The sequence below is a fragment of the Echinococcus granulosus genome, assembly GCF_000524195.1.
Source record: "Echinococcus granulosus chromosome Unknown EG_S00002, whole genome shotgun sequence".
Lineage (NCBI taxonomy): Eukaryota > Metazoa > Platyhelminthes > Cestoda > Cyclophyllidea > Taeniidae > Echinococcus > Echinococcus granulosus.
Window position 1 is genome coordinate 2080535 of NW_020170382.1, and position 26847 is coordinate 2107381.

Sequence of the window (26847 nt, forward strand, 5' to 3'; positions counted from 1 at the left end):
AACTGAGGGCTACTGGTATGGCCCGCATTCTATGACGTTGAGTGAATGTATAATGGTCATGCTCTTAAGTACTGCAAAACCAAAAGGAAGAGTTGACCACAGACTTTTACCCCTTTGAATTACACCACCAATGCTTGACTTCCATGACTGTTATGGTCCATTGCGTTCAAAAGTTTAACAAAAGTTAGTATTAGTAAAATCTTGATGGATAGAGCGAAACTTTTTTGTTCGACTATTGTAAAAAGTGCATTTTTGAAGCATCGCCAGGGCTAATTGTTGGGAATCCGCCCATGTTTTAGTCTGTCATTTCACAAGAAAAACTCCTTACTTTTTAAACGCAGTCAGAATGTTGGTAGATGAGTTTTGCAATGCACGGAAGACTAGGATTGAAAAAAAATATTGAGACTGTTCCGTTAGTGTAGACTCTCACGCACCGATGGCGAAGTCGAACTGCATTTCGGGAAAAATGAAATGAGTTGCGTGCATTTAAAACTCACTCCAGTTTAACCACTCTTGATATTCCAGTTCAGGTTTCTTGCCTGTGCATTTGTGATCGCCATTATCATTATTCCACTTCCACTACTGTTTGCAGGATACCCTAAAAGACTGGTCAGTTGTGGACCCTTCAATGCTGACGGAGTTCCGGAAGGAAGTGTTTCCGGTTCAGTCTGCACCAAAATCAGAGGCATGGAACTACCCTAGCGCTACTACTGCCGTCAACCCCGCCATCTCTGTTGAGTCTGTTGATCAGGAGAAGCGCGAGTTCAACGCTGTTCCTGTCCCACAAAAAACACCGAAAAAGGCACTCGCATAGGCTTGAGATTATTCTGTGCATTGTCAGTATTGTGGCTGCCGTCGATGCAGAACAATCCTTTGAAGTTAACACCTAATTTTAGACTTTTCAGTAAAGCCGGTGCCTTGGGTGCACAAACTAAAGGTGCTCTCACTTTTTGGGTTACCAGTGCAACCATGTTAAATTGTTGGAAGCATGAAGGCATAATGTCTTATACATTCTGTTTGAATAATATTTAATGCTAAAAGTAGCAATTCACTTCTGAAAATTACAGTTTTTTCTGTCTCTAGTATCAGCTGCTTCTTAAGCATATTAGTTTGTCATCACGAGATGATGCAAATTTTAGGATCAAAACGCCGTAAATGGATTACACAATAACCCACTTCCTTTACCATGTAAATTAGAACTGGAAATTCATACTTCAGATAGCGTACTGTACATGTGTTTCAACTTCCCTTAATAAAGAACTGATAAGAATCTAGGTCTAGTCATCGACCGTGTCGAAGCTGACGGGAATACCTGAAGGTTTTCTGAAGATTTCACGATCAAATCATAATGATGGTCAACAAATATTCGATAAATACTGATTGTAAGGAATTTGAAGAGCCACCAGGGATGTAGATTCAGTGCAAATCTAAACCAATTTTTCGTCCAGATATTAGGGGTTTTTATCACAAGGCTTAATTCATATTGCTTCCATTGATCTATCGTGGGAATGGAGACAATAGTATTCAACAAGCTGAAGAAAATCCGGCACAATATAATGAGAGTAGCTAGATGTTATTTCATTGAATCGCTACATTGGGAGAGAAAAACAACATATTGTAAAATTCTATAAAATTCCACTATGAAAACCATTTACAAGCAGAGATTGAAGTGAGGTTAGCAGTGGTCGGGTAGTTTGGGGGGGAATTCCTGTCATCGTTTCCTTGTAAAAGTTAATTTTGGGAAAGACAATCATTCCGAATTGATTGCATAAACATTGATCTGATTAAACTATACGAATTAATCAGGTGGGTACCTGTGAACTGACAGACTCACTGCTACGGAGAATGAACGAGTAAACAAATTGGCCAGCACCGACCAGACTGCACCACTCTGTGTGAGGTCTGGACTCTTTTCGGATCCGGTCCTTAAAATTTAGGTGATTGTGGGTGCTGCCCGAGGAAAACAGTCGCCTATTCAGCATACATATTGAGTAAAAATAGTGGCACGACTCCATTCTGCAGCACCTCTGGCGAAGGCAGACGCGCTTTTGGCCGAGGGATGGAACACCCTCTTTCAACTAACCTTGGCAAAACACTTCGTCGGTGACTCCAATTCCTAACATTACTAGCATACCACGACCTCCCTACTCGTTTTTTTCAACAAATTGCTCGAAAACTCAACAACCGTCCGCAAAAGAGTGAGAAAATGCAGATAGCACTCGGCTTTGTTTTTGCAGTCACGGTCAGAAATCCGCACCCAGTAAGACTGAAGAACATAATCTTTGTACTTTAATATTAAACAGGCCGCTCAAAAAGGGTAAAAGTTATTTTACGGCAAGTCAATAAAGCCACTGAAGAGCCAAATCTCGTGTAATAATGCACTTGAGGATTTGCTTATCTGGAAGAAAAAGCAATCACGATCATTCCAAAACATGGAAGTACATTAAAACTAGGTCAGTATTAGAACTAAAGGAGCATTTTATAAAAGGCTAAACAGATTGTCCGGTAGAAAACAGCATCCACGATGACAAGAGAAGTGATCGGAGTGATGCGAAGAATTGAAACTAAATGGAGGTTGACGAAGTCGAGAACAAATTAACGATGGTTTAGGACTTAGGGAAGGCGAGAATTGGTGAATTGTTTAGCGCTTCCGGCTTATCTTCTTCGATCGATCGGCTTTTGGTGGTACCGGAGGATCCATTGTTAGGTGTCTGTCATGAAGACTAAAAGGAAAATAAAAAGCGGAAATCAATGTTGACTATTTCAGTTCTAATCAAAAGCTCCACTAGCAATTAACCTGTAAGAGTAGCATTCCAACGAATACTGATGCCAATTTTAGCAGACCGGTAAAGTGACAAAACCCTCGTAATACACGATAAATTAGCATATCCAATAAGTGATTTGTGTAAATAGCACGAATTCCTCGCACAATAATTCTGGTACTTGTCAAAAAGTTGTTTCAGTTCATGTGTAAAAAAGCATTCAAAAGAAAAGGCAAACTAACAATTTGTAGGTTTCTGATCGAATGTAATCAAAAACATGGGATAGTCCGACTTGCAACTGATCCTCAATCGGAGAAACCCAATAATTTCCACTGAGTTTAGCAACCTGTTTCGGCCCCGTTAGATCAAGATTTCCTGAAGCATTCATACAACATTTACCCAGTAAAATTCGGAGAGTTAAACAGATGATAGAGTTGAAAATAATTTCGGAATAGAAGGCAAGAACTAATAAAACCTAGGAGCAGTTAGCTACCTAGCTCTGGAGGCAAAACAGTCAACCGATTTCCTTGAATGTGAAGTTCCTTCAGTCGTGTCAGTTTACCAATTTCAGGAGGCAGGTAGATGAGGTCGTTATCCCTCAAAGCAAGCTAAAAAGGTACTTACAGAATAGCGGTCTTAATTACAATTTCCAAACTCAATAGATTCCCTATTCCGGCCGGAAGATACTCAAAATTGTTGTCAGACAAGTAAAGTGCACGCAAAGTTCCCAAATTAAAGAAATTATCGGGAAGGGTTGTCAAATTATTGTAAGTCAGGTCCAGAACTTCAAGCGCAGGAAATGCACCGAACCCTCTAGGTAGAGCGTCCAATCTATTCATTCCGAGTATGAGAGAGCGAAGTCCTCGCAATTCTGATATTTTGGGGGTGATTACCTGTGGGGTTTAGGAATAAAACACCCTTACTGTTATCCAGTTATTAAACAGATTCAAATGCTCCAAGTGCTGAAGGCTAACAATATCATCAGGGATTTCTAGAAAATGTGATGCCAGGGATGATAAACCAACCTTGAATCTTATTATGCGATAGAGTTAAAGATTTCAAGAATGTGAGCGTAGCTAAAGTAAGGTGTAAAAAACTGGCAATATTACCCAACTCCGGAAGTTCAGGAATGGAAGCCAGCTCCTTTTTTACTGGCTTCTAATGCCGTTTCATTGCCCTGACGAACATCTTCGATGCCTTTCTTAAAGGACTTTAGCTTGTTCATATCTTTAAAAGCAACCCTGGAACCAATTGGCTAAAACGTACAATACAGGAACTCGTAATTTTACTAATCTGATTAAGTCTAACAAATTATTAAGACAACCCAAAATAAAAATTTCAACATATACAAGACTTTGCGTTATAGTACCTTTATATGACATTTAATTTGGTAGTCTATCATGAACGGCACAGCTGTCTTGCAAACCGGGTGCACTTTTTTGAAGCGTAATCTGTGTGCGAAAATTGCTAAAATGAAATTTATAAATGGGATGTTTCCCTCCTAAAATAAACAGTTTGAAAATCGCGAAGCAACCCACTATCCTATAAAATTTTATGCATGCCTATTTCGACGGAATTTATGCTAATTTTGGGTAAGGATTTTTTCCTTTTAAAAGGATTGCTGGAATGGTTTTACCTGTATTGCTGCTTGACCTTGCAATGGCTTTGTGCCCATTTCGCAGCTATTGCATGACTGTGGTTGTTAAATGCGAAAGATTGAAAAATGATGCCTTGATAAGTAAATCTGTAATGGGCATGATAGCCAGTAAACTGGCTGTACGACTGTTACGTGCGGTTTCTGCCGGCAGTGTGGGTTTTGGGGTGTTATTTTTTATGGAGTACTTTGCTTGTGAGCGTTTAGTGGGTTGTATGGCATATTTTTTAGTGAGTCTAGAACATTGGATTAGGGTCTTATAATTCTTTGTGAGTATGAATTGCTCTACTATTTTTGCTTTGATTTTTGGCGTTTTGAAATAACATATTAGTTCTTGACATGTCTCCTTTGCCTTGGATCAAATCCCCCCTTTCATTTAAAATGTTAGGTGTGCTGTTTCGATGGTTCATATGAAGGGTCTTTCCTATAATTTTGATTCCGTATCGACTCATTTCCTACAATTTATTTCGCATTCCGATTATTTCCTGCGTTTCTCATCGATACATAAAATATGCCTAATTTCCAATCGACCTTAATACTTAAGTTCTTACCAATGGTACGTTGGAGTCCTCGGAATTACCCACCAGGAATTTATGTTTTTATCCACTTACAAGAAATATTCCATGACTCCGATTCTTCTGTGCATTCATTCTTAAATGTTTTGGTACTTACATGGCATCTTATCAAATATATGCCTTTACTGCTTAATTGATGTTCTTGTTTATTTGTTCACTTAGAGAATGTCGACTTATGATGGAAAAAGGCTATCAACTATAGATTTTGACTTCGACATTCAAGTGCATAAAAAGCGACTCACCGACCTCTTCTTTCCGAATTCCTCTCGAGCTCCAATTCAACGGTTGGTACTTTCTCTTCGACACTCACTGCTTCCGTCCTTTCAGGGATTCCTCTGATTTCCCGGATTTCTGGAAGTTTGCGGAAAAGCTTCAATCCTTCTTGTTAAATCAGTCTAACAGATCAGGTTTGCAATGAATTCTTCCCTCCACCTTGACTAACCGCGTGTAGATTTCAACCACGGTAGCAGCCGGTACGACCGCGTGTTGCGTCTCAATCTCCAGACACGTAACTACCGTTTGGAGGACTATATGCGCCATCGAATGGCCGAAGATACGTCTCACCGACGTGCTATTCTCTCCGACCGAAACCTCTTCGCCATGCATCTTATCTTCGACATGTACCTTGACTTCCTCATGAAACAGAGGGTAGGCTGTCATAGGATTTCACCAACTCTTTTAGTGGGCCAAAATAAAGCGCCTACATCGTGACCGGGAGAACCTTCCAATCGCAAGATTTCGTGAGCCTCTGTTAAGCAAGCTAATGCGACAGCAGGTGCTAGTAATTGCTGGAGATACGGGCTGTGGGAAGTCGACTCAGGTACCGCAGTATCTAGCAGATGCGAAAAAGACTGAGGAGGAGGTACTATACAAACGTATTGCTGTCACACAGCCGCGAAAAATTGCCTGCATTAGTCTGGCTGCGCGAGTGAGTACGGAGATGCTCAGGGAGAAGGGCACCAAAGTAGGCTACCAGGTGAGTCAGAGTTTTACTCCCTGTACTCTCTTATTTTGCGTCGTACCCGGCCATAGCGTGGTCATTTACTTGTCTGCGTTGGCTTTTTCTATAGTTTTGTAAGCAATCGACCGATAATCTTGGTTCTTTTGCATTTCTCAAGATTAAAAATGCTGCTTATTTTACTAAGTAGCAAGCTTATTGGGATTTTGGTTCCTCGTGAACGCTCTTGAAACCTATGTTTTCTTTCCAGTTTGCTAGCTTCTTGACCTGTAGACCCGACAGTATTCGCCTCAATGATAGTGATGGCTTCCTTTTGCTTAAATTTTCTAGCGAGCTCTGGCCGGTTATTCGTGTCATTTTTTTGTCTAAAATTTTCATTTGAAAAAGGTGTTCACGTTTTCAAACTTATCGTGAGAAAGTGAAATATATTTTAACGAGTCAAATAAGACAGCATTGCAAACGTATTGATTTTCCATGCCCAGTTCTCATTCCCTTCTTTTTTATCTTTTCATGCTTTTTTTTGCAACGCGATATATTTCCTAAGTGCTCTACTCCACTCGTAGTTGAAATTTTAGGGTGGGCATTGCTTTGGTCTAATGATGACGGTACTATCGAATAGTAATTCAGCGCGGTCTGTAGCGTGAGCAGCATTCCTTCCCCGAAGCATATTTGTGTAAGCGCACGCATCTTGTTGGTTTCAGGTTCGCTTTGAAAGGCACAAATCGAAGGCTACGCAGATTCTCTTCCTCACCGAGGGTCTACTTCTCCGCCAGATGCAGTCGGATCCCTTCCTGAAGGAGTATGACGCTATTGTCCTTGACGAAGTAAGCATGTCGCCTTGGAGGCTTTCAATCAGAGGATTTTTTGGGAGTTAAGTCCCTCTGTCCACTTAAAATTGGATGTACCTCTTGTTTGAGTAAAACCGCATCTGTTGATGCTAAACTTACGAGGGAAAGTAAAAACTGAATTACTTGGAGTAAACGCATTTTTAGCTTGATACTCAAATATTTGGCCATGATGCTGCATTCTTTAATGCCTTTTTGTTGTTTAGATTTGAGTTTAATTGGATTTGCAAATAATTGGCCTAAAAATTCTTAAATATGCATTCATACCCATTGGCCTTGTTAGTGTACTACTTATCTTTTCAACAATATTTAGGGGAGAAAGTATTCATTATTAATACTTTGCCATGACTGTTAGTTTGGGCACAAGTTTTATTTCACCTGAAATCTTGAATATTGGCTGCTAGGACAACTCAATCGTTACGTGAAGTAATCGCACTTTCAGTCGCATTTAATTATACGACATCTCACGAACGATTAATACTTCGCAAACGAGTGATTTCTGACCCTCTTCCTCGCTTTGCCATTCAGGTGCACGAACGTCACTGGCAGACTGACTGTCTTCTGGGCCTAATGAAGTGCCTTGTGGTGGCTCGACCAGAGGTGCGACTGATACTTATGTCTGCCACAATCAATGTCAATCTCTTTGCCAACTTCTTCAACAACTGTCCCATTCTGGAGGCAAGTTTAATTACTTCGGCTGCTTTTTGGCCAATTCTAACTCCATAAAGCTTTCTGCCATCGCGATCAAAAATCGCTTCAAAATGGTGGAAGGGCTGGTGATGGATTAATTGAGTTTGAAGTTTCAGCTGCTGCCTCAAGTATTAAAGCTGACCGTTTGCCAGGAGGTGGAATTACGGAAAATTGGAAGGCTCACATGTGCCTTAGGCCATTGTTGTTGTTTGTATGTCTCCTTTTCAGTGAGAGAATGAATTCAACGTACAAAATTTCCCGAGCCTTAATAAAGATACTTTGGTCAGCTCTGAATATTCACTTTCCTCATTTATTTCTTTAACTAATGAAACGGCTTGCTATAGGGTCAATTCCGGTGAATGGAGAGGTGAGCCACTTTACTATGAATGCTTGGCAGCAGTTTGCTGGTTAGCAGTTATTCCATCTATTCAAACCGATTTTTGTGCTTACTATGTCTTGTTTTTTTTACGATAGCGAGTCTTGTTAGGCTCTAGGTCAGCACTTCTTGTTTTTCGGGTGGTGTATTTGTTGCCCAATTTCCTAGTTTTACGTATCACATTTTTTTTTGCATAAGCGTCGTTTGAGGCCACTTGAGGCGGTTCTCTAAGTTTCGTTTTCCTTCAAGTATTGTCCGATTTCTGATTTTTATTTAAGCCTATAAATTGTACTTTTCGCTGAAATTCATTCTTATCTTTGAATAACTAAAATCAGGCATTTTCACAACTTAGACAAAAGTAGAAACTAATGCCTATTTCTACTTAGAGTGATCGATGTGACACTTCATGACGGTTTGGAATCATGCTATCTTGGGCATATCCTGAAACATCCTACGGCATTAGCATTGTTTTAGTGTCTTTATTAACAATTTATTTAACCTCGTCACTTTGTCCGGCCGGTTACAATAGATACCCACATGCTGTGATAGACTGACCAAGTGCCATGAAGCTGGAGTGGAATATCACTCTTTTTGGACTGTATTTCTGGGCTTCATTAAATTTATCCAACTGCATTGTCAGGCACGCTTAACATAATTTTAAAAAACAGGACATCGGTGCATTCACATGAATAAATTTTATGTGGTGACGGCAATGGGGTGCACGATTTATTCTTTGACACTCGATTCCTTCAAACTATCCCGCTTCTCTACTTTCTTGATTAATTCTAAATAACTTTTTATTATTGACTTACGAATGTGTGTTAACTTACGTTGTTTATTCATGTTATTGTGAATTGTGTATCCCGCTTGTACTAAAACTTTCATCTTAGCTCCCGGTTTCCCTCTTCAGTCTTACGCGTAACCTTTTACGCTTGCTTTCCAGCCTGGAATGACTTAGCGAGCGATATTATGCATTTTACTAAGTCACACCAATCATTTAGTTAATAATTCGAGCTGTCTTTCTCAGGTAGTATGATTTATCGTGAGATTTGTCTCAAAAAAACAAACTAATAAGGCAACTATCGTCCCGAATATATGTTTGAATATTGTTGAACCTTCGCAATCATTGAGGAGGGAAAGCAGTCTTTGGGGAATGGCAAATATATCAATTCCCGAGCTTATTATTGTATGTATTCTCATCAATCCAGGCGTCTGACCGATAGATTAGTTATCCACCAAATAGTAATGCGCTTATTTAAATTCGCCACAGGTGCCGGGTCGTCTGTACCCAATAACTCTCAAGTACTGCCCTCTGACTCCGGCCGAACAGGCTGCCTCGCTGGAGCGGATTGACCCTGCGCCTTACGTTCGACTGCTTCAGCACATCGACAACACCTACTCCATCTCCGAGCGCGGTGACCTCCTTGTTTTCCTCTCCGGTATGGCCGAGATTCAGGTGGGTGACTTATTTCTTTGTTGGAATTTTTCCGTTTTTGATAAGACAAAGGGTAGATTGTATGCAGTATGCGACCGTCAATCGAGCGACCACTTCTTCTCCAATGTCCTTCCACTTCCAATAACATTTTCGTGTTAGAAGCATCTTGTTTTTACTGAACATGGCAATCTCAAAACCCAGAAGGAATGGTTCTACTTATATGGTAGCTAATTGTATAACTTCGATCTTGTGTGACCGAAATAAAAAAAAATAGTTTTTTTGTGCTTTGCGGCCGACATTAGACTCATCCCTAACGTTCAGGGGCCCTCGAAATCGATTTTTTATGTCAATCTTTGTGCTTTGAGTACATTGGTCACAAAAATGACGGTGTGGGCATGTAATACATTAAATTAAGGTCATATAAAGTAAAACTTAGATTTCAGATGAGCAAAATCCACCTTAGTACACAATGCTGGTTTTTTCTTGGAATTGAGGAGACGCTAGGTTCTAATGGGTCCTCTGAATCAACTCCTTTGACTCAGTTTTTACTGACTGAAAATGATGTTTCCGAAAACATTGTAAAAGAAACGGGTGCAGTAAGAAGTACGAAGGAGAAACAAGAATGACTCAGTGGGATGCAACATTTGAATTGTGTGATTAATATCGCGATTAGTATCTGAATTAGTTCATGGTCGTCAGTGTTGAACTTTCTCTTGGAAATTTTTTGACGCAATTTTGTTTTTCAAATGTTGTGGTCGTAACATCTGTATCATTTGACTACTTTGCATCCTTGTGAATAATGGGACCGTCTCATTTCCAATTCTCCCGCCAATTTGCATTATTATTGACTGTTTCACTTCTTCTCCAACCAGTGAAGTTTATTATCAATTTCATTTGTTTCTTTCATGTTATCAGTTGACTCAAGGTGGATTTTCGGTCGAGAATGGTACACGATATCGCCCAAGCTAAATAGACAATTTATGCATTTTCCCTCAAAACCACGGGAATGCATGGATTAGTGATATTATTGCATTGAAGGTTTCGGAATTTAATCATTTAAAATGCCCCAGCACAGGAAAGCACTGTTGTTACTCGGCTATATAAAAGAAATTTGTGCTTTATGACCATAAGGTCATTAAGGCAAATTATCTGCATTACTGGACTGCAAATCCTCTTGCAAATCATGCACATTTCTACGAATTGTGAAACTGAAGCCAGCACAGAAGTCATTACAGCTCTTGATGGGATTTCAAGTTGAAAAACATGCGAATACAGTGATTGTCAAGCCATAAAAGCATTATTTTAGGCTTATGGAGTGGTGAAACTAAGTCAATCTTTTCTGCAGATAGTGATGGAGGCGTGTAAGGCCTACGCAGAACAGACAAAGCGCTGGATCGTGTTGCCACTACACAGCGCTCTGCCCTCCTTCAGTCAGGAAAAGATCTTTCATACCCCGCCGGACGGCGTACGAAAGTGCGTTTTGGCCACCAACATCGCTGAAACTTCGGTCACCATCGATGGAATAAGGCAAGCTTTCGAAATGATTAACAGTGTTGTATTTGAGTTTTTTTTTGCTCCTACATGAGGTAGATTATGGGATGCAGAGGCAAATTGTCGAGTAACTTCACGTTAAACTTTCAAACTTTACCTTCTGTCATGTTGAAGTAAGCGCCACCTTGATTTCCAAGGTTCGGCGAACCAATTTCGGGGGGAGGGGGGAACATAGCTTTGGCTCATTTTAATGATGGAGCGATTAATCCCGAATGTTCAAATAAATTCATTTTCGGTTTTTTTGAGTAGAGTTAAGTACTGGCATACATGTGCACATGTTCCCGTTTCATGTCACGTTTTTATGAAGTTTTTGAAGTAAAATTTACAACTAAAATGTTTAAGGCGCTTGTTTGGCGCAGTGCCAAGCATTTGGAAATCCCAAAATGCATTTACATTGCTCTTTTGTTGCACAAGTATGCTTTACCTTACGAATCAAGGCTTAATCCATTTCAACGCAAATGCATCGTATAAATGTCACAAAAGTGAGTAGTTTGACGTCTATTTTATGATTTTCTCGATCCACTTTCAGGCAAGCAGTCTATTTACCTTCCCGTTTGCCCGGTGTACGTTGGTCTTTTCACTCGTTTCTCGATTACTTTATTATTCGAGCGGAGGACAAGATAGGCACCCTTTGCCATGTTGGTACAAGTCTTTAGTCTGAAAGCATTTACTCAACGTTTGATGGATTTTATTCAATAAGATCCATTTACTTCTGTTAGAAGCTGTCATATGCACTCCCAGTATTCGACTCAGGGCCATGACTAAGCATATTTTGTTAGTTTTTAAGCGTGAACCATGTAAGATATGTTGTTTTTGTTTAGAATTCAGTCAACGCTCTCTCGTCTACGCGAACTATTTGGGTTTTCATTTCGAATAAAATAAAGTGGTTTTCTCTTTTACCACCACTTTGCAAACAGTTGATTGTTTTTAGTGATAATTTTTTTAGCCATACTAAAGCATGAAGGCGATAAGCTAATGTAGCAGCTGTGACGTAATGGAGCCACAGGTTGAATTGTTAGGGTCGCAAACAACCTAGCACCCCATAGAGTCTCATCTTTATACAATTTGCTCCTAGATTCGTCGCCGACTCGGGTCGTGTCAAGGAGTTGACGTGGGATGCGATATCCCGAATGCGCCAACTTAAGGAGACGACCATCTCGAAGGCAAGCGCCGACCAGCGCAAGGGCAGGGCGGGGCGCACTGGCCCTGGTGTCTGCTTTCGCTTCTTTAAGGAGGAGGAGTATAACGAGTTTCAGGTCAGTGCATTAGTTTTTCCACTCACCGTCTTAGGGAGTCACATTAGATGCGATGCGTTACCCTACCATGGGTTATTCTTAGTTTTCTTCAGAAAAGTAGAATTGACGTTACCAGAATCACCAAAGCGAAACAAATTCAGACAAATAGAGATATTTGGGCACTATTTTTCTTCCCAGGCAGTACAAACACCTATTTCATATTCTACATAGGTTATTTTGTTCGTTGATGCTGTAGTGAGTACGAACGAAGATAAGATTGTTTTATGCTGCAAGAAGAATGCATCTTCATAAAAATCACCAAAATCTGCCTCCAGATCATCCACTGGAAGTTAAACAGCAAAAGAAGTGACCTTCTTAGCTCAATTTTTGCACTAAAAATAACGGTAAATTGCAACCCTCATCGCTTCAATTGCTAATGTTTAAAATACACATTGTTTCGAGTAATTTGCTAACATCTTTTCAACTTTGAATGTGCTAAAATGCATTAAAATGCGAGAGCTTGGCCGAAACAAAATCACCCCGCTACGGTTAACTTAAACATTTTTTGAACAAAATATCTGTCAATAGAGTATTTTTGTAGACCGCACACTGACTGATGTAGGATCAATGGTCCTTCTTATCTGAGTGAAAATTGAACGATAAGGAATGCCTTTCAGAGGTGAATATCATGCATATTTATAGGTAAAAAGAAAATTGTTTATAGAAAGCATGGAAGATGGCCTAGAAAAATAGGCTTTTCCTTTATAGAAGGATGTTGATGATTTGTTGAAGTCTTGCTCACGCTACTTTTTACTTTGATCGGCAATGTCAATAATCGGTCTTTATGGAACTAAATGGAGTTGATTTATACCTTTTTGAACGATTTGGTTGAGTGTTTGTGACCTACGCTAAACGCAATAATGAGGTGGTTTTATATTTTTTTTTTTAAATTCCACTCTGTAATTCTGCAGCCCTTCACCACTCCAGAGATTAAGAGAGTGCCTCTTGACTTGTTGACGCTTCAAATGATGGCAATGGGACTGCCTGACGTGAAGCGGTTTCCTTTTATCGAACCTCCAGAGACCAAGTCTTTAGACGAAGCCCTTGAGACCCTCGTGGTAAGAGTGCTTTTTTTAATTCTTCTTGATCGCTTAAGTGTCACTTTTAGCCTGCAGAATCCACTGTCGATGTCTCGTTTTGTACGAAAAGTCAGTTTAATTGATACTTTTGTAATTTCGTCAACTTTGAGATTTTATACGAACTTTAGTACATTTAACGCCTTGGAAGATGAAGTTTGAGCGACGGATCGGGCTTTGCTGTCGGTGGATCTTTTGGGAAGGCTGAATTTGCAAAGATATTCCAAATTTGCATCGCAGCCATGAATATTTCTACTTAGAACGCATTTTCAGATAGGCTTGGAATAAACTAAATTCATCATTGCCGAGCGTTTGTTCGTTTGCAGCGCTTTGAAGACCTTGTTAATCCTAGAAGGGTTGAGTTTGAAATCCGAGACTTTGCACAATCGGGATGGAGGACCAGAACGGGGAATGTGAGAAAAGATTTGAGACAGAAGACAAATTAACCAAGAATCTTACTAGATTTATTTTAAAACACGGGAATTATTAACAACTTGATTGATTTATACCACAGTAAGACAATTCTTACTCAAGTAGTGGTTTTGAGCCGACTGTAATTTGGCGGATATCCTACCGTTACTCCTTCTTAGTCCTCAACGATCTGGTTGCCCCTGGAGGTGCCATGAAATGCAGAGCTCGTGAAAGTTTATAGTGTCTAGAAGACCAGAATTCCGGGTCAGCAACTTAGTAGATTGAAGTTCTTTTAGAATAGGTGGAACAGTACCTTTAGGCATGGCGTTTTGGTGAGTGAATATACCAGTGGGATGGAACCACGCCACGGCCCGAAGCATTCCATTTCAAGTAATCTCCCAGATCAGTTGGAATTAGGGCAAGACCTTTTAATGGCTACTGGATGTGACTTAATCTGTAGTGATCGAGTTGACTCCTGAAGATATTTCCAAATTAAGGATTCGCAAAAGTGCAGGAGAGCTGGAAAGCTTGAGCCACATGATCAAAATCATGCACATTTGCAATGGTTTCGACTAACCCTGCTGTTAATTTACTTAACGCAGTCCCATGGCGCCGCGACACGATGGACGGAGGGCAACGGCGGCAATGGAGAGAGAATTGTAATCACTCCTCTAGGTCGACTTTTGGCGGAGCTACCGGTGGAGCTGAGCATCGGGCGGGTGTTGGTGATGGCATCGCTTTTCCGACTAGTGGAGCCGGTGCTCACCCTCGCCACCGGTATGGCCGTCCAAAGCCCCGTGGGTGCAGCGCGCAGCGGCGAGTCTCGTCTTCGACAGTCGGAGGCCCTTCGACCCTTTGAAAATGATCATGGCACTCCCTTCATGATTGCCGATCTCTTTGATGAGTGGTTGCAGGTCTGTGGCTATTCCGACTGCGCAAAATTATGCGAATGCGGGAAGTTATATATGGGTGCTTCTTATAGCTACTACGCAGTTGTGCATTAAAGCAGTCCTTTAAACTTTATGTAAAAGGGAAGGAAAGGGATGGGATGAAAGCAAACAGTAACTGTGTGTGGGGAATATCATCTAGTATCATTTCTTCTAAATTCATTCGCAAACTTCTTTGTCGAAACGTTTCTCCATTTCACACCATAGCCATTTGTTTGTGAGCAGGACTTGAAATACTCTTAAAAATTGACACCGTACCAGCGCTTTGAATGTATTTCTCAAGCAGCCTGCTTGATAACTTGTAATGCTTATTTTTTTATGTCCAGGTTGGTTCACTTGTACTTAAAACTTGCAACAATTCGTTCTCCGGTAGATGCTGCCTTTTTGAAGAATGAATGACTTTATGCTGAAATATTTCTTTGTAAAATGTTAAATTAGCTTAAACGTGACATGGATATCTGGTTACACTTTCTTAATAGGGCCATAGGCTGACCCTTCAACTCTTCAAATCTTGTAGGAGACTTTGAGAACTATATTTTCATCAATCCAGTTTAATACAATCAGTAGTTTTAGTTTGTCTCATCGTAGCCTTGTTGCCTTATTGTATTTGAGGAACACGCTCAGAAATCGTTTTTGATTTAGTGTGAGTAGAAGTACATGAAAAGTTTGGAGTAACGGACTCTGGGAGGAAGGATATACACTTATGAATTGATCAGTAGCAAACGTATTACAGAAACAATCTGGATCCATTGGGATTATACCACTGACTTATAAACTTTCATGATACCTTTAGTTGTAATAATAGTTTAGAAAACCTCGACTGAATAAGAGTACACTGGGGGTGTATAGGTTAATTTCACCCTCTTACGACCGTCATTCCACTTGAACATTGGTCCCTTTCAGAAAACCTATTTCTCAAGGATAGGCAACTAAGCAGATTTCCATTCAATCTTTGCTCCCTTTGAACAGATCAAGTCCCGCTCAGCCGCTCGCGCCGGTCTCCTTCGCCGCGAAGATTTGGATGAAGCGGCGGAGGATCGGCAAAATGCCTCAGCACAGCGCTGGGTCCGGCGGTTGGGACTGGAGGAGCAGCGCCTTTATGAGATGGTACGTCTTCGCGGTCAGTTTCTCCAGCTGCTACGCGACGCCGGCCTCTACACGACTGGAGACAAGAGTGGTGACTCCGCTACAGTCGGTAGCAGCCATAGGCGACTCCTGCAACAGGCGCGCCATCGAGAACATCTGAAAGGCAAGCGCAGGCGGATGCTAACTCTACAGGACAACGTTAGTGAATACTACTCTTTTGCTTCCCAGTCATGGTCTGTTTTAGGTTTGTTTAGGTTCTTCATTGAGCTCATAACTAGGTCATCACCTATAGAAGTCCAACTTGCTCCTTGCTGTGCGTTTGTTAGGGTAAAACGGTATTTGTAACTGCGTGTGTATGCCTGTTCGAAGGTCGCCCAGTCGACCAGAGTTGTGTGAATCACCGACTCTCTTCGGTGTGCTGATCATTAACCAGCTTCTTCATGCGTTTCTGACTTCATTCTTACTGATGGGTGCCTTAATGATGCAACCACTATAATGGGTTCAGTTCTTATCGTACTACAATTGGATATGCCTGACATCTGTCTGCTTTTAAGGTAACCTCGTCAGAAAATCTGTCATGGATGCGATGTGGTCCTTTTGCACTTTTGGAACGAGCGAACAAAAACTTACAAATATCTGTATTCACATTTTGGCAATGAATCCCATTGTCTGCAGTTTGTTTGAAATCGCCAGGGATGATTTTTTGCTCTGCTGGTACAGATGAAACGATGGGTTTCAAAACGTATCAATTCCAAAAAATGTTAAGGCTTAATTCTATTTAATGTATTTTGACCTCAAAACTTGAAATAATGTCCAGACACTTTCTGACTGAAATTTGAGCCCTTAGTCTTTCACTTTCACAGCTCTACAATTGCTTGGGACCAATTCTATCAAATTACTTTACATTTAGTCTTTTCCGCCTTCAAGCGTCATTTTATGAAATGTGGAGGAAAACTCCCAGTGTTATGTAATTCAATGAGGAACATATAGATGAATGATCGTTTAATTAAAAGTTAAATTGCTAGATTCGCTCTTCGGTAGATGGGCCCTGCATTTGCATCCCTGAGTTTGAAGGGCCCTTTTCTCGAGCCAATACAAATGCCTTCATAAATGCCTTTGGTGTCACCGCTCAATAAAAGTAGTTACATTAATACTCTTTCCTATTTACTTCAAGAATAGGATAAGACCGATAAGTTTTTGTTCAACCAAACGCCTATAGAATGCTAGTTAGTGTAAAATGGAATATTTTCGACCGCCGCCGTGGACGGTGAGGATGTTTTGAGATAGGCAACAGATGAACGCCACAATTTTTTCCCAGAATGTCAAGATTAAAAAGTGGGGAAATTTTCACGTTTACCTTGCTGTGTATAGTCTTTGAGGTGACAGCCAGCATAATGAATATCTTTCAGGGATAATTTCAGAATTGAACACAGTGCGAATGGGCAAGTGCATGAAAGGCCGGGCCTATTTAAGTGATCTCTAGAACACCTTTAAAATGAATATTTAGTGTTGGAGAGACGTAGAAGTAAAAGAGCGATTGTTTTCCTTTTATATCCTATTGTATGCAAGGGAACTGCAGACCTCATTACGTGGACCAGCATTCCCTAAGCAGAACTGTGAGGCCGATGAGAAGGCGGCAACGGATGTAGCTTAATCTTTATCGGAAGATGTTGGGCGTAAGAATACTAAAACAAAATTTAGGTTTTCGGATTTTCAACGTTGAAAGTTGTCATAACCCGAGTTTGTAGAATATTAACGTTAATAGAATACTAAATTGGAGGGGAAAAGGTAATATTTAAGTGATAAAAGCAGTTAACTGCGTTGCCCTAATGATCAGTATCTGCAAAACACGTTTTGATAAAAACACTTTATTCTCCCACTTTAGGATGACGCCGAAAGCGGTAGAGACAGTGATGCAGAGGATGCGGAAAATGAGGAAAACGGTAGTTTAATCAGCGCCTCGAGGATTTCCCGCCTGCACAGTTGGTTGCGTGGCCGTAAGGACGGTCGAAGAGCTGGCGACCTAGGGCCCTCATTGGAGGGCACGGGATTGTCAGTTCACGACCTCGAGTTAGTGCTGTGCCACGACCTTGAGGGACTCTCGCAGTGGGCCGACCACCATCGCCGACGCACCCATGGCGACCTTCTGTTACTCAAGGTTGTCCTCGCCGCTGGTCTCTACCCCCAGATCGCGGTGCCCGACCCCGCCAACGCCTACCGTGTTGCCAACAGGGGTGGGGCCGCTGGACCTGGCGCTGAGATGGTCTTTCACACTCCTGTGAGCTATCACATTGAAGGATTTATTGTTGGGTGTAGCACCGGAGTTACTTTTGGAAACGTATACACTGTTTACCACACAAGAATAACACTGTCATCGACTCGTAGATTGTAGCAAATAATGTTAGTGATGCACGCCTCGCCTTTTACTTATTGAAGAGGTTTTTCCTGCATATAGCACTTAAGCCACCCTTGGATTTCAGTAGTAGCTGAGTGTACTGCGTTACTAAGACTCCCTTCTATTAATTTTATTATAAGGAAAATTACTCCTATTTTATGAAAAAATCGATTTTGTGAGGTTCCTTTGAATTATGTTTCTTCATATTTCATACTTATCACTTTGTTAAAATAATGCCATAAGGGGAGGTGACCGTGAGTGTCGATAACGCTAGAAAGAAAACGTCCTTTAGAGTTCTTATGCAGATCAAGAGTAGGTCACTGACAATGGAATTACTACAATGAAAGGTAAAATACGTTCTTAAATTTACTCAAATTTTTTTGTTCAGCGAAACTACTTGCTATAAAGTCGCTATATTTATCCATCGTTTCATAGCTTATTCTGGAGCATTGACAACAAATGGATCTAGGTTTGCGTTGCGAATAGAAACTACCACCTTTTTATCAACTAGATAGGTAGAATTATCGTTAAAGTTAATGAAGATCGGATAACAGATGCAGTCCAGAACCTGTTAATTTCATTGCTATGGTTTACTGCATTGTGAAGTTTTCTGTATGTTTAATCCGTTCTAGTTTTAGTTCGTAGCTTTTCCTCACATCAGTCAGATTGCAAATAAACTGCAAAAAGGGAACACATTTGGAGTGACCAGTCTTCCCTGGAGACGTTATTGGGTGTGGAATCTTGAATATATATTTGTTGTAAATTTGCAGAATAGCTGATGGGGCGCTAACAGAATGTCGTGCTACTAATGTGGTGACTGAAAACTTTGAACATTGAGGAGTCGCCGTTGTTAAATTTTAAAATTTAAATAATACTTTTGCAAGGATTTCACTGTCAAAACTCCCATAGATTATTTGAAAGAATGTGGTTAGTGCAAATTGCTTACGTTAATTGTCGCCCGTTTCGTGTTGTTTTCTCTCACTTTCCCTCTTTTGGATTTTGGTACTGTTACTTAAATCATCGTCGTCCTCACTGGATGTCACTCATAAAGTCGTCATTGTTTCCATTCTTTATTTACTAAGCGGCATCCGCTTTATTCATATTGCTGTTAATGCCAGCTCTCTGCATGTTCGGCCGCTCATCTGACCAAACACAACAAATGGAATAAACACGATTCCCTCCCTGAGTTGTTTAGCCATCCTGTTCCGTATCCTGCCCTCGCCGTGCGTGTAAGCTAGCGAGACTGTTGCTGTCGTTGAACCATGTAGTTCTTCAAGCAACAGTACATAGTTGATTTAGAAGGTACCTCTCACTATCTACAGATGAGACCAATCCCTTTAGTTTTATACTTTTATCCCACAAGAGTAAAATCATCCACGTTTTCGTTCCATTACAGTTAGTAGCCTTTTCAGGATCTGATTCATCTCTCTGTGGCAAAGCACTCGCTCAACATTGACGACACGAAGTATAATCAGTGTTGAGAATTGTACTGAACAGGATTGATTTATTTTTCAGACGAAAGCTTTCGTAGTGCTCCAGCCGAACGACGTTTTCGTGAAGCAGCCAGACTGTCTGTTTCCACGCAACCGTGATCATGAGGGCCTCGAGGGTGAGACCACCACCAACGGCAAACATCCTGCTCCCACCTCCCAACCACTCCGACCGGTGCACAAGGCTATTGGCAGTCAGTTTGCTACAGACCATCAGCTTCTAATCTATCTGTAAGTGTCTGGTGGCGCAATACTTTTAATGTTCTCCCTGAATGTAAGCTGCAAACATCGCCCGGAATATTCGTGGGTGGAGAAATACCGTATGCCTGGAACTCTGTTGCCGGAATGCCACTTTTCTGGTGAAAATTATTTTGCGTATTTCAGCGATATTTTGCATTTAAATCCTTTTCTCCACATATGAATCTATGTTCCGCAGATTATGTGTATGTATGTATGATGTGATCTCCGAGTGATTAAATGGTGTGACAAGTTGAAATGTGTAATTTTGTAAACCGCCTTGAATGAATACCCATCTTAGGTCATTTCTGAAGATGATCACAGGTAGTGCATTAGACTAGACTAAAATTGTAATGGAGGAGCTAAAGAAGAACTGGTTCTTTCAAGATGCGACGTTTTAGTAAACTTTGATGAGACGTTGATTCATTGATATCTGAAAATGTACTGGTGATGGTATAGTGCAGATAAACAGGTACCTGATCCAGCTTACTGGTTCTACCCTTAAGAGCCCAATTTTAATTTAGTAGCTAGGTTTTCTCCATCTATCTGTCTATCTCTACTAACCTCTACTTTGATATTCCTTTGTGGCATTATCTTAGACTGCTCTTTCTATTCTCTCTAACTAAGTGATCTGTTGGAGACAACAAAGCCTTTCCTGGTTAACACAATCCGTGTTCCTGCTCTTTCAACACTGCTATTGAATGCTCGTGAAATTGATACCAACGCAAATGCTACCAGGTTTGCTGGACTTTTTGTCATTTCCTCTTCATTTCTCCTCATATTTGGCATTGGCATTTAGCAAGTTATCAGAATTAAATTCATATTTTTCTCATATTTTCAAATGGGAAATGGTTTAGCTAAATTACCTCTTTGATCATTTAAGGTGAGGAGATACCAATGCAAGTAAATATCACCAATTTTGATGGAAATTTACCCTTTTGCTACATATGTATTTTCATCGCCATCATTATTATATTGGCATGTTTTTCAATAACAAAAAATATGTTCCAGTTTCCAGCTTCGAAGCTTGACGTGGCCTCTCCGTAATTGGAGTGAGGAACTTGCTCATACTTTTTTTATTCTCTCTAGGCTAGTGTTTGATAGGTGGATCGAGATTGAGTTGTTAGATCCGGAGGCTGCGCAAAGGTCTCTCGCTGCTGCGATTTGGCTCCGAACTAGTCTTGATCGTCTCCTCCAAATCAAACTAGAAGGTAGGTTACTGATAAACCTCTACAAAATGTTTTCTCTGTATTGTCAGCGCCTTTTCAATTACCATTAAGAGGTATTTGTTAGCCCAGACACAGTTCAAATGGCTTGAGAATGATTTTAAGCTACAATACCATTCACTTTCAATCATCCCTTTTAGAATTTGCATTAACATGATGCTGCAAAAATTTGAAATGATATACCAGAATCTGTTTCCTTTTGATAAATGCAAAGCAACCAAATAAGTTCGTGTAATTTTTGCAGTGAAATCCAAATAGCCGTTGAAAACTGATTCAAGCATTTTATTTGTTCAAATATTCACCACTTCAATCTCGAACCCTTTTCCATTGACACAGGTTTGCGAAATCTACTTCCTTAAAGTGTTTTTTTTCGTTGAGGGCGAATTTTCCTCCATTTCTGTTATAAATTTATTACCGAACTGTCTATTTCGCATACAATTATCCAATGCTAAGCAGTATTATTCACTTGGAGAAAGTTTTGAGATATGAGGTTCTGTGCTGTGTGCCGGCTTGTTTGACTATAACCTTCCTCCTGTTGATTGACTAGTCCTGACTGGTTCTAAAAAAGCTTTCCTTGTACATCTGAGTTGCACCTGGAGTTCGCCACACACACACACACCCAAAGCAAGTCTAGTCTTGTGGGGATGAATTGAGGCTTTAGAAATGTAGGGTAGTTTGCTTAACTTTGGAATAAAAAAGCCGTTTTGCATTACCTGTCAGTGAAGAAACAATCTAAAAAGGAACTCCTCTATGGGTGTATGCAATTAAGACCAACGAATTTATAGTCTTTACGTCTTATTCGCCATCTGTATTTAATCCATGTGAAACCCATATGCTTAACCTGTATTACGAATTTCCCGGTTAATACTGGTGTAAATAAGCTTTTCCATCATGTTCCACGTTAAGCTCTGCTGAAAGCTCTTGACAAGTTAGCCTCGAATGGTGTTTTCAATGGTGATACTCAATTTCCCGGTTTCAGGAATAAAGGGTTTCTTAAGGTGATGAATTTTCTAGCGTTTCATCATCAAGATCAAATTTGTTGAACCATTTCTGGAGGTCACTTTAGCTTTGACGATTTTAAATCGAGTTGAACCCAGCTCATGGTCCATAAGGGTTCTAGTCCCATTCGTTGAATCCAACCGCCTCGATAATATGCAGGCTTGGAATAAGAGAAATCGTAGCGAGCACAATAGGGCGTTTTGTACTGGTGCTTCATATTGCGTGCGTGTAAACAATAGTGCGAATTTTACGAGTACATGCAAGTTAGGACAGCTCGTGCTAGACTGGAAGGCGTTCAAACTCATTCGCTCAGCTAACGCAATTCAGTGCGCCAACATTCTGGCTAGTCTTTAAAACGCGTTTGAAGGTAGGTTGGACGGAAACTCCGCTTTGCCATCAGTGGACTCTATTTTGAAGTGTCACTTTTTTTGGTTTTAACCTTTTAAAAATGTGTAAAAGATTTTATGAATTTGTTCTTATCATTTGCACTACATAAAGTTATGAGCAATGCTTCATGAATCAAAAGATACCTACTTACACGCAATATATTTTATAGTTTTTGGATTGATATGCCGATCGCTGTCCTGACAGCAATATATACGGCCCAGCAAGCGTTATAAAAGGATTGCGTATTTTGCTTGGACACTAATTGGATGCACTCAGATTTTTCAAGCTCCATTCTCCAAACCCGTGTAAGGCTTATTGACGGTGATGCTACCCTCCTAAGCTGAGTAAACTCGGTCCTGATAATCATCACTAATACTTGGATCTTGTGCTCACATTAAACGCATGCGTCTTCCCATTCCTCAGAGTCACAGAATCGTCGGCTAAGAGGTGCAGAGGAGAGTGGTGAGGACACCTTGTCGGAGAAGAAGGCGACAGATCTCCCGGCGTCCTCCATCGTCTGCTCGACTCGCGCCAGCAAACGCGCCTCAGAGTGGCGACGCTTACAACGACTGTTGTGCGAGCATCTTGCGGCCTTTCTGGGCCAACAAACCTCCGGGCTGCATACTCTGCGAAAACTGAGTGCCGTCGATTCAAAAAACCTCTTTTGCGCATCTTCTACTGACGGCAATAACCATGCCTCTCCATCGTTTCCCTCTTCAGAATGTACGCCGCGTTATTTTGATTTACTGCCCTCTTGGACAGTTTACTGAGGAACCTTCCGTTTGATCAAAACTTAGTTGTATTTGTTTTTAGTTAGGTGGAATGTGTTAATTGATTTAAATGTAACCTAAAATTTTTGACGTTTTAAGTCCTTGAATGGAATCCAGAGGAATGACGGAGAAGTGCGTTGTCCCACGCCCTTTTGAGCTGAATTTGGTACCTCACTTTGTGCTAAGCATAAGATCTAATAAGTACTAAATAGATGTTGTTTTCAGTTCCGGCTCGATGAGACCAGCAATAAATCACTGAGCAGACATTTTTATCCTCGCATTTTGGAGGATTTCGGCTTTGATTTGCATTTTCCCATTGGGAGCACTCTTGTACATTATTGTTATCATCACCATTCCGTTCGTGGAGTTCCTTTTTCAATCTGATTAGGCTTTGTTTTTTTAAAGTTGTGATATTTTAACAATAAATGTTTGTCTGATTTAGGTTTTGAGTTGGTAAGCGAAGTTAATTTTTATCCGTTTTCCCTTTCAGCCAATGTTGTTCGTATTAATCCTGAGAAGGGAGGATTTCAGGTTACTCCATTTCTCACTATAAACTCGTGAGTTTACGCTTCCTCTCTTCTTTTGCTGAAGAAAATTTTGAGCTAGCCATAATGTCAGGAGGTGATATAAATCAACGTAGGAGTGAAGCAGAATATTACTAGCAGTATGAAATTCGGTAGGTTATCCGCCAAGTTAATCGACTCGATAAACGCATACTTCCAAATCAGTGATTCAATCATGAATTTTAAGTTTTGATTAAATTTACTAAACTACCTAATCGGTTTGCAAACATCGTGATGTCCTGTGGATTTATTTGCTACACCTGTGGATTTTGATGTAAAGCTGGTAATTTTAAAATAGTAGAAGGAATTGCGCCTAAATTGTGCAGTTTTCTGCAGCAGATGGTCGTCCTGTTTCCCCATGCCTTTGAATTACAGTTCCTAGTTGTTTCGGCATTGAAATAAACCATAGCCATCAGTTCTTCTGCCGAATCGAGTTCTTAAACATCAACACCTTTAACTTTTCAGATTACGCGCATTTGAACCACCGAAAGGTAAACTGTCGCATGGTGTAATTGCTGACAGTACTAAGGACCCGCAGAATTCGGGGAGCGAGGTTGAAGAGGGTGGAGACGACGATGCAACAACAACAAACCTGGCGTGTCTGGATCTAGCTCTGCGTCTTCATAGGCAGATCGCGTTGGCACGGGAGGCAGGACGTGGTGGAAAGCCTCCGCAACATTCCGAAGCGCAGACGCCTAAAAGTGAAGAGAGAGGAGAAGACGGAGGCGAATTCATCGAAGAAGATCAAGACGTGAATAGATGCGAGCGTTGTGGTAAACGCCTCCCCATCAAACCTTCGGCCACTGACCTTCTGAGGCATAAGAAGCACTGTAAAGAGGGGGCACCGTAGGGGTGCCTCGAAGTTTGTATATGAGAAATGTTGTTTTCTATATGACATTTTTAGTGTGCGGGATTTTAAATCATGTGTGAAATGTAAACATATTGAGAATCTGGTGGTAGCGTGCACCTTGATTTTAAGATTATTCTGTAGTCAAATGTAAGGGAAATTTGATTGCTTCTTCCCATAAATCACGACTTGTCAATTTTAAGGCATAACTCTTATCAACGATTAGCTGCAGATTCGATGCATTTAAACCATGAGTTCCTACGTCGCATCTGCTAAGTACAGAAACTGTAATTAGATGCTGAAAATGGACTATATTTCTGTCATTTCTGCTCAATGTATGTTAAAAAACTTGTAGGATGGTGATGTTTGACTTGACTGCAATTGCAATGCGCAAGTATTTACGTGAATCCAGGTGGTTTTTTTCCTTTTTTGCCTGGAGAGAGGGCTATAAGAAAGCCTTAATTCCCCTCTGTCGGGATTTCGTTTTCTGTTAATGCATTGCACTTAACGGATGTGAAGTAGGGCTATAGGCAGCGGCAGATGATTTCTTTGGTCTGTCTAGCCGCGTTCTGGAGTTGTGGATGACGTCATTTTCCCCATACGCAACTAAGATGCTCTTTCGATCTACCAAGCTCCACAGTGAAAAGGAATTTTTGTTGGTTTTTATTTATGGAATCAACTATTAGCTGTTTTTCCTCCATCGTTCCATCCCTTATAATTGGATTTTGTAGCTGGGAGACTCCCTCAGATCTGACTTCATTCCCTTGATACTTGTTTCGAGGAATAGTTTGTCCAGAACTATTTGTGTTAGGGAATGAATGAAGTGGACTCTATTTAACCTACCAATTCTTCCGTTTTGTGCATTCATGCATAGCTACATGGGATCTCTCTGCAACACCTACTTTCTCCCGTTTTCTGTCCAATTGAGACCCTTGTTATGCCCCATATTTCGAAATTACATTTTTTGAACTCCTTCACAGGCTCCTCTGTTGTGATATTTTTAGTGGATGCAGTAAGAATGCTTTAATCACATCAAATATGCTTTTTTCGGTCTTGCATGCTCGGACTCGAATAATCTTTACACTAGATCCAAGCTATTCATGTCTCGGCTTTGTGCCAGCATGTGTTTAAGGCCGAGGGTGGGCGGGTGCCTTGATGCTAGAACTTTTGCAATAATGAGTAAATATCTTGTACTAATTAATGTACTGCCTACAAAACTCAGAACCCTCCGCGAAGATTAGATATGTTCTCGAGTGGTATTTTGTCTGAGTAATAGACTGACCAAATTATTTTTTTTTCAATTCACTGAAAACCTAATCATGATTTACGGACTATCAACTTCTTGATGCCTCAGATCACATAATTTGGTTATTCAATGATGCAAATTAATTTTTTTTGAGTTTACCGTTGAAATTATTGCATTGACATAAGTAGCCTATAGCACTCTTTCAGCTCCAACTTTAGGCCAATACCTGTGTTTGAATCTAAAGTTACCTTCTTGCGTCAAAACCCGCCTACCACTATTAATAAGGAATGCACAAGTGCCCTCCTATATGACAATAACGACCTTAAGTTAGACGCCCTCATCTGAGACAGCTATTAGACCTGAGTAAACTGATAGTAAACACGCCAACAGAGTACACTATTTAACGATGAGCGAAAAAGAGAGATTTTGTCCCATTGAAGTACGCCTCAATTTCGATGGTAAAAAGGAGGTGATTTACAATGATTCGGTAGTTTCCATCAAGTAGAAGTCAAGATTGTTACCAAGCAAAAGCTTCAATTTTTATCTCTCTTCGTAAATATTCGTCACACCGTTACGCCAAACGATCTGTCAAGCTTGCACTCTCGAAATTGTGCAACAAAAATCTTTCAACTGGAAGGTTTTTTGAGCTACTTGCTAAGTCTGACAGCGCAACGGAAACTGATGCTACGCCCGTTACAAATGGCGAACGTTTTGAAGCCAAAAATGGACTAATCTAACCCAATACCAAAGAGGAAATGGACGGATAATGCACACCGAATGTCAGAAAGGGAATCGCGGAGGCGTTTTACTGCAGTGATCTTTGGCTGTATATTGTCATTTGGTGCAATTCGCCTTACTGACATTTGAGAATGTTCAACATATAGCTTGTGGATGTGAAAGGTTAGTACTAAACCATCCCATTAAAATTCAAAATATGGGGAACCAAAAAATATACAACTTTATCAAGTTTCCTTATCTTCGAGTCCAAAACTCCCTTAAAAGCTATTCTTGGGAAAGGAAGGTGAA

At 40.6% G+C, this 26847-nt stretch overlaps 3 protein-coding genes across 3 annotated transcripts in view; 2 read left to right on the top strand and 1 right to left on the bottom strand. All coding sequences in view use genetic code 11, as the record gives it.

Moving 5' to 3' along the window:
* EGR_00578 (Putative malate dehydrogenase) overlaps nt 1-814 on the top strand; it is a gene marked incomplete at both ends in the record, with an annotated part of 3757 nt that extends 2943 nt beyond the window's left edge. The window contains one exon of the mRNA XM_024489827.1: nt 593-814. Coding sequence (XP_024355824.1) covers nt 593-814 — 222 coding nt within the window. The remainder of the gene's footprint in view (nt 1-592) is intronic.
* A 1827-nt stretch (nt 815-2641) lies between these two features.
* Nucleotides 2642-3987, bottom strand: EGR_00579 (Ras suppressor protein; the record flags this gene model as incomplete). Its single annotated transcript, XM_024489828.1, has 7 exons — nt 2642-2723; nt 3005-3137; nt 3256-3370; nt 3407-3655; nt 3686-3753; nt 3788-3838; nt 3915-3987. The coding sequence occupies 7 exons, from the start codon at nt 3985-3987 to the stop codon at nt 2642-2644; spliced, it is 771 nt and encodes a 256-aa protein (XP_024355825.1).
* Nucleotides 3988-4511: 524 nt separating this feature from the next.
* On the top strand, nt 4512-26166 carry EGR_00580 (putative ATP-dependent RNA helicase DHX34; the record flags this gene model as incomplete). Its single annotated transcript, XM_024489829.1, has 22 exons — nt 4512-4571; nt 5154-5275; nt 5319-5398; nt 5443-5639; nt 5674-5967; nt 6651-6773; nt 7323-7476; nt 7523-7695; nt 9131-9316; nt 10641-10858; nt 11922-12102; nt 13053-13199; nt 14231-14542; nt 15545-15859; nt 17547-17939; nt 19572-19777; nt 20411-20521; nt 20873-20994; nt 22819-23118; nt 23656-23722; nt 24194-24574; nt 26040-26166. The coding sequence occupies 22 exons, from the start codon at nt 4512-4514 to the stop codon at nt 26164-26166; spliced, it is 4269 nt and encodes a 1422-aa protein (XP_024355826.1).
* Nucleotides 26167-26847: the final 681 nt, after the last annotated feature.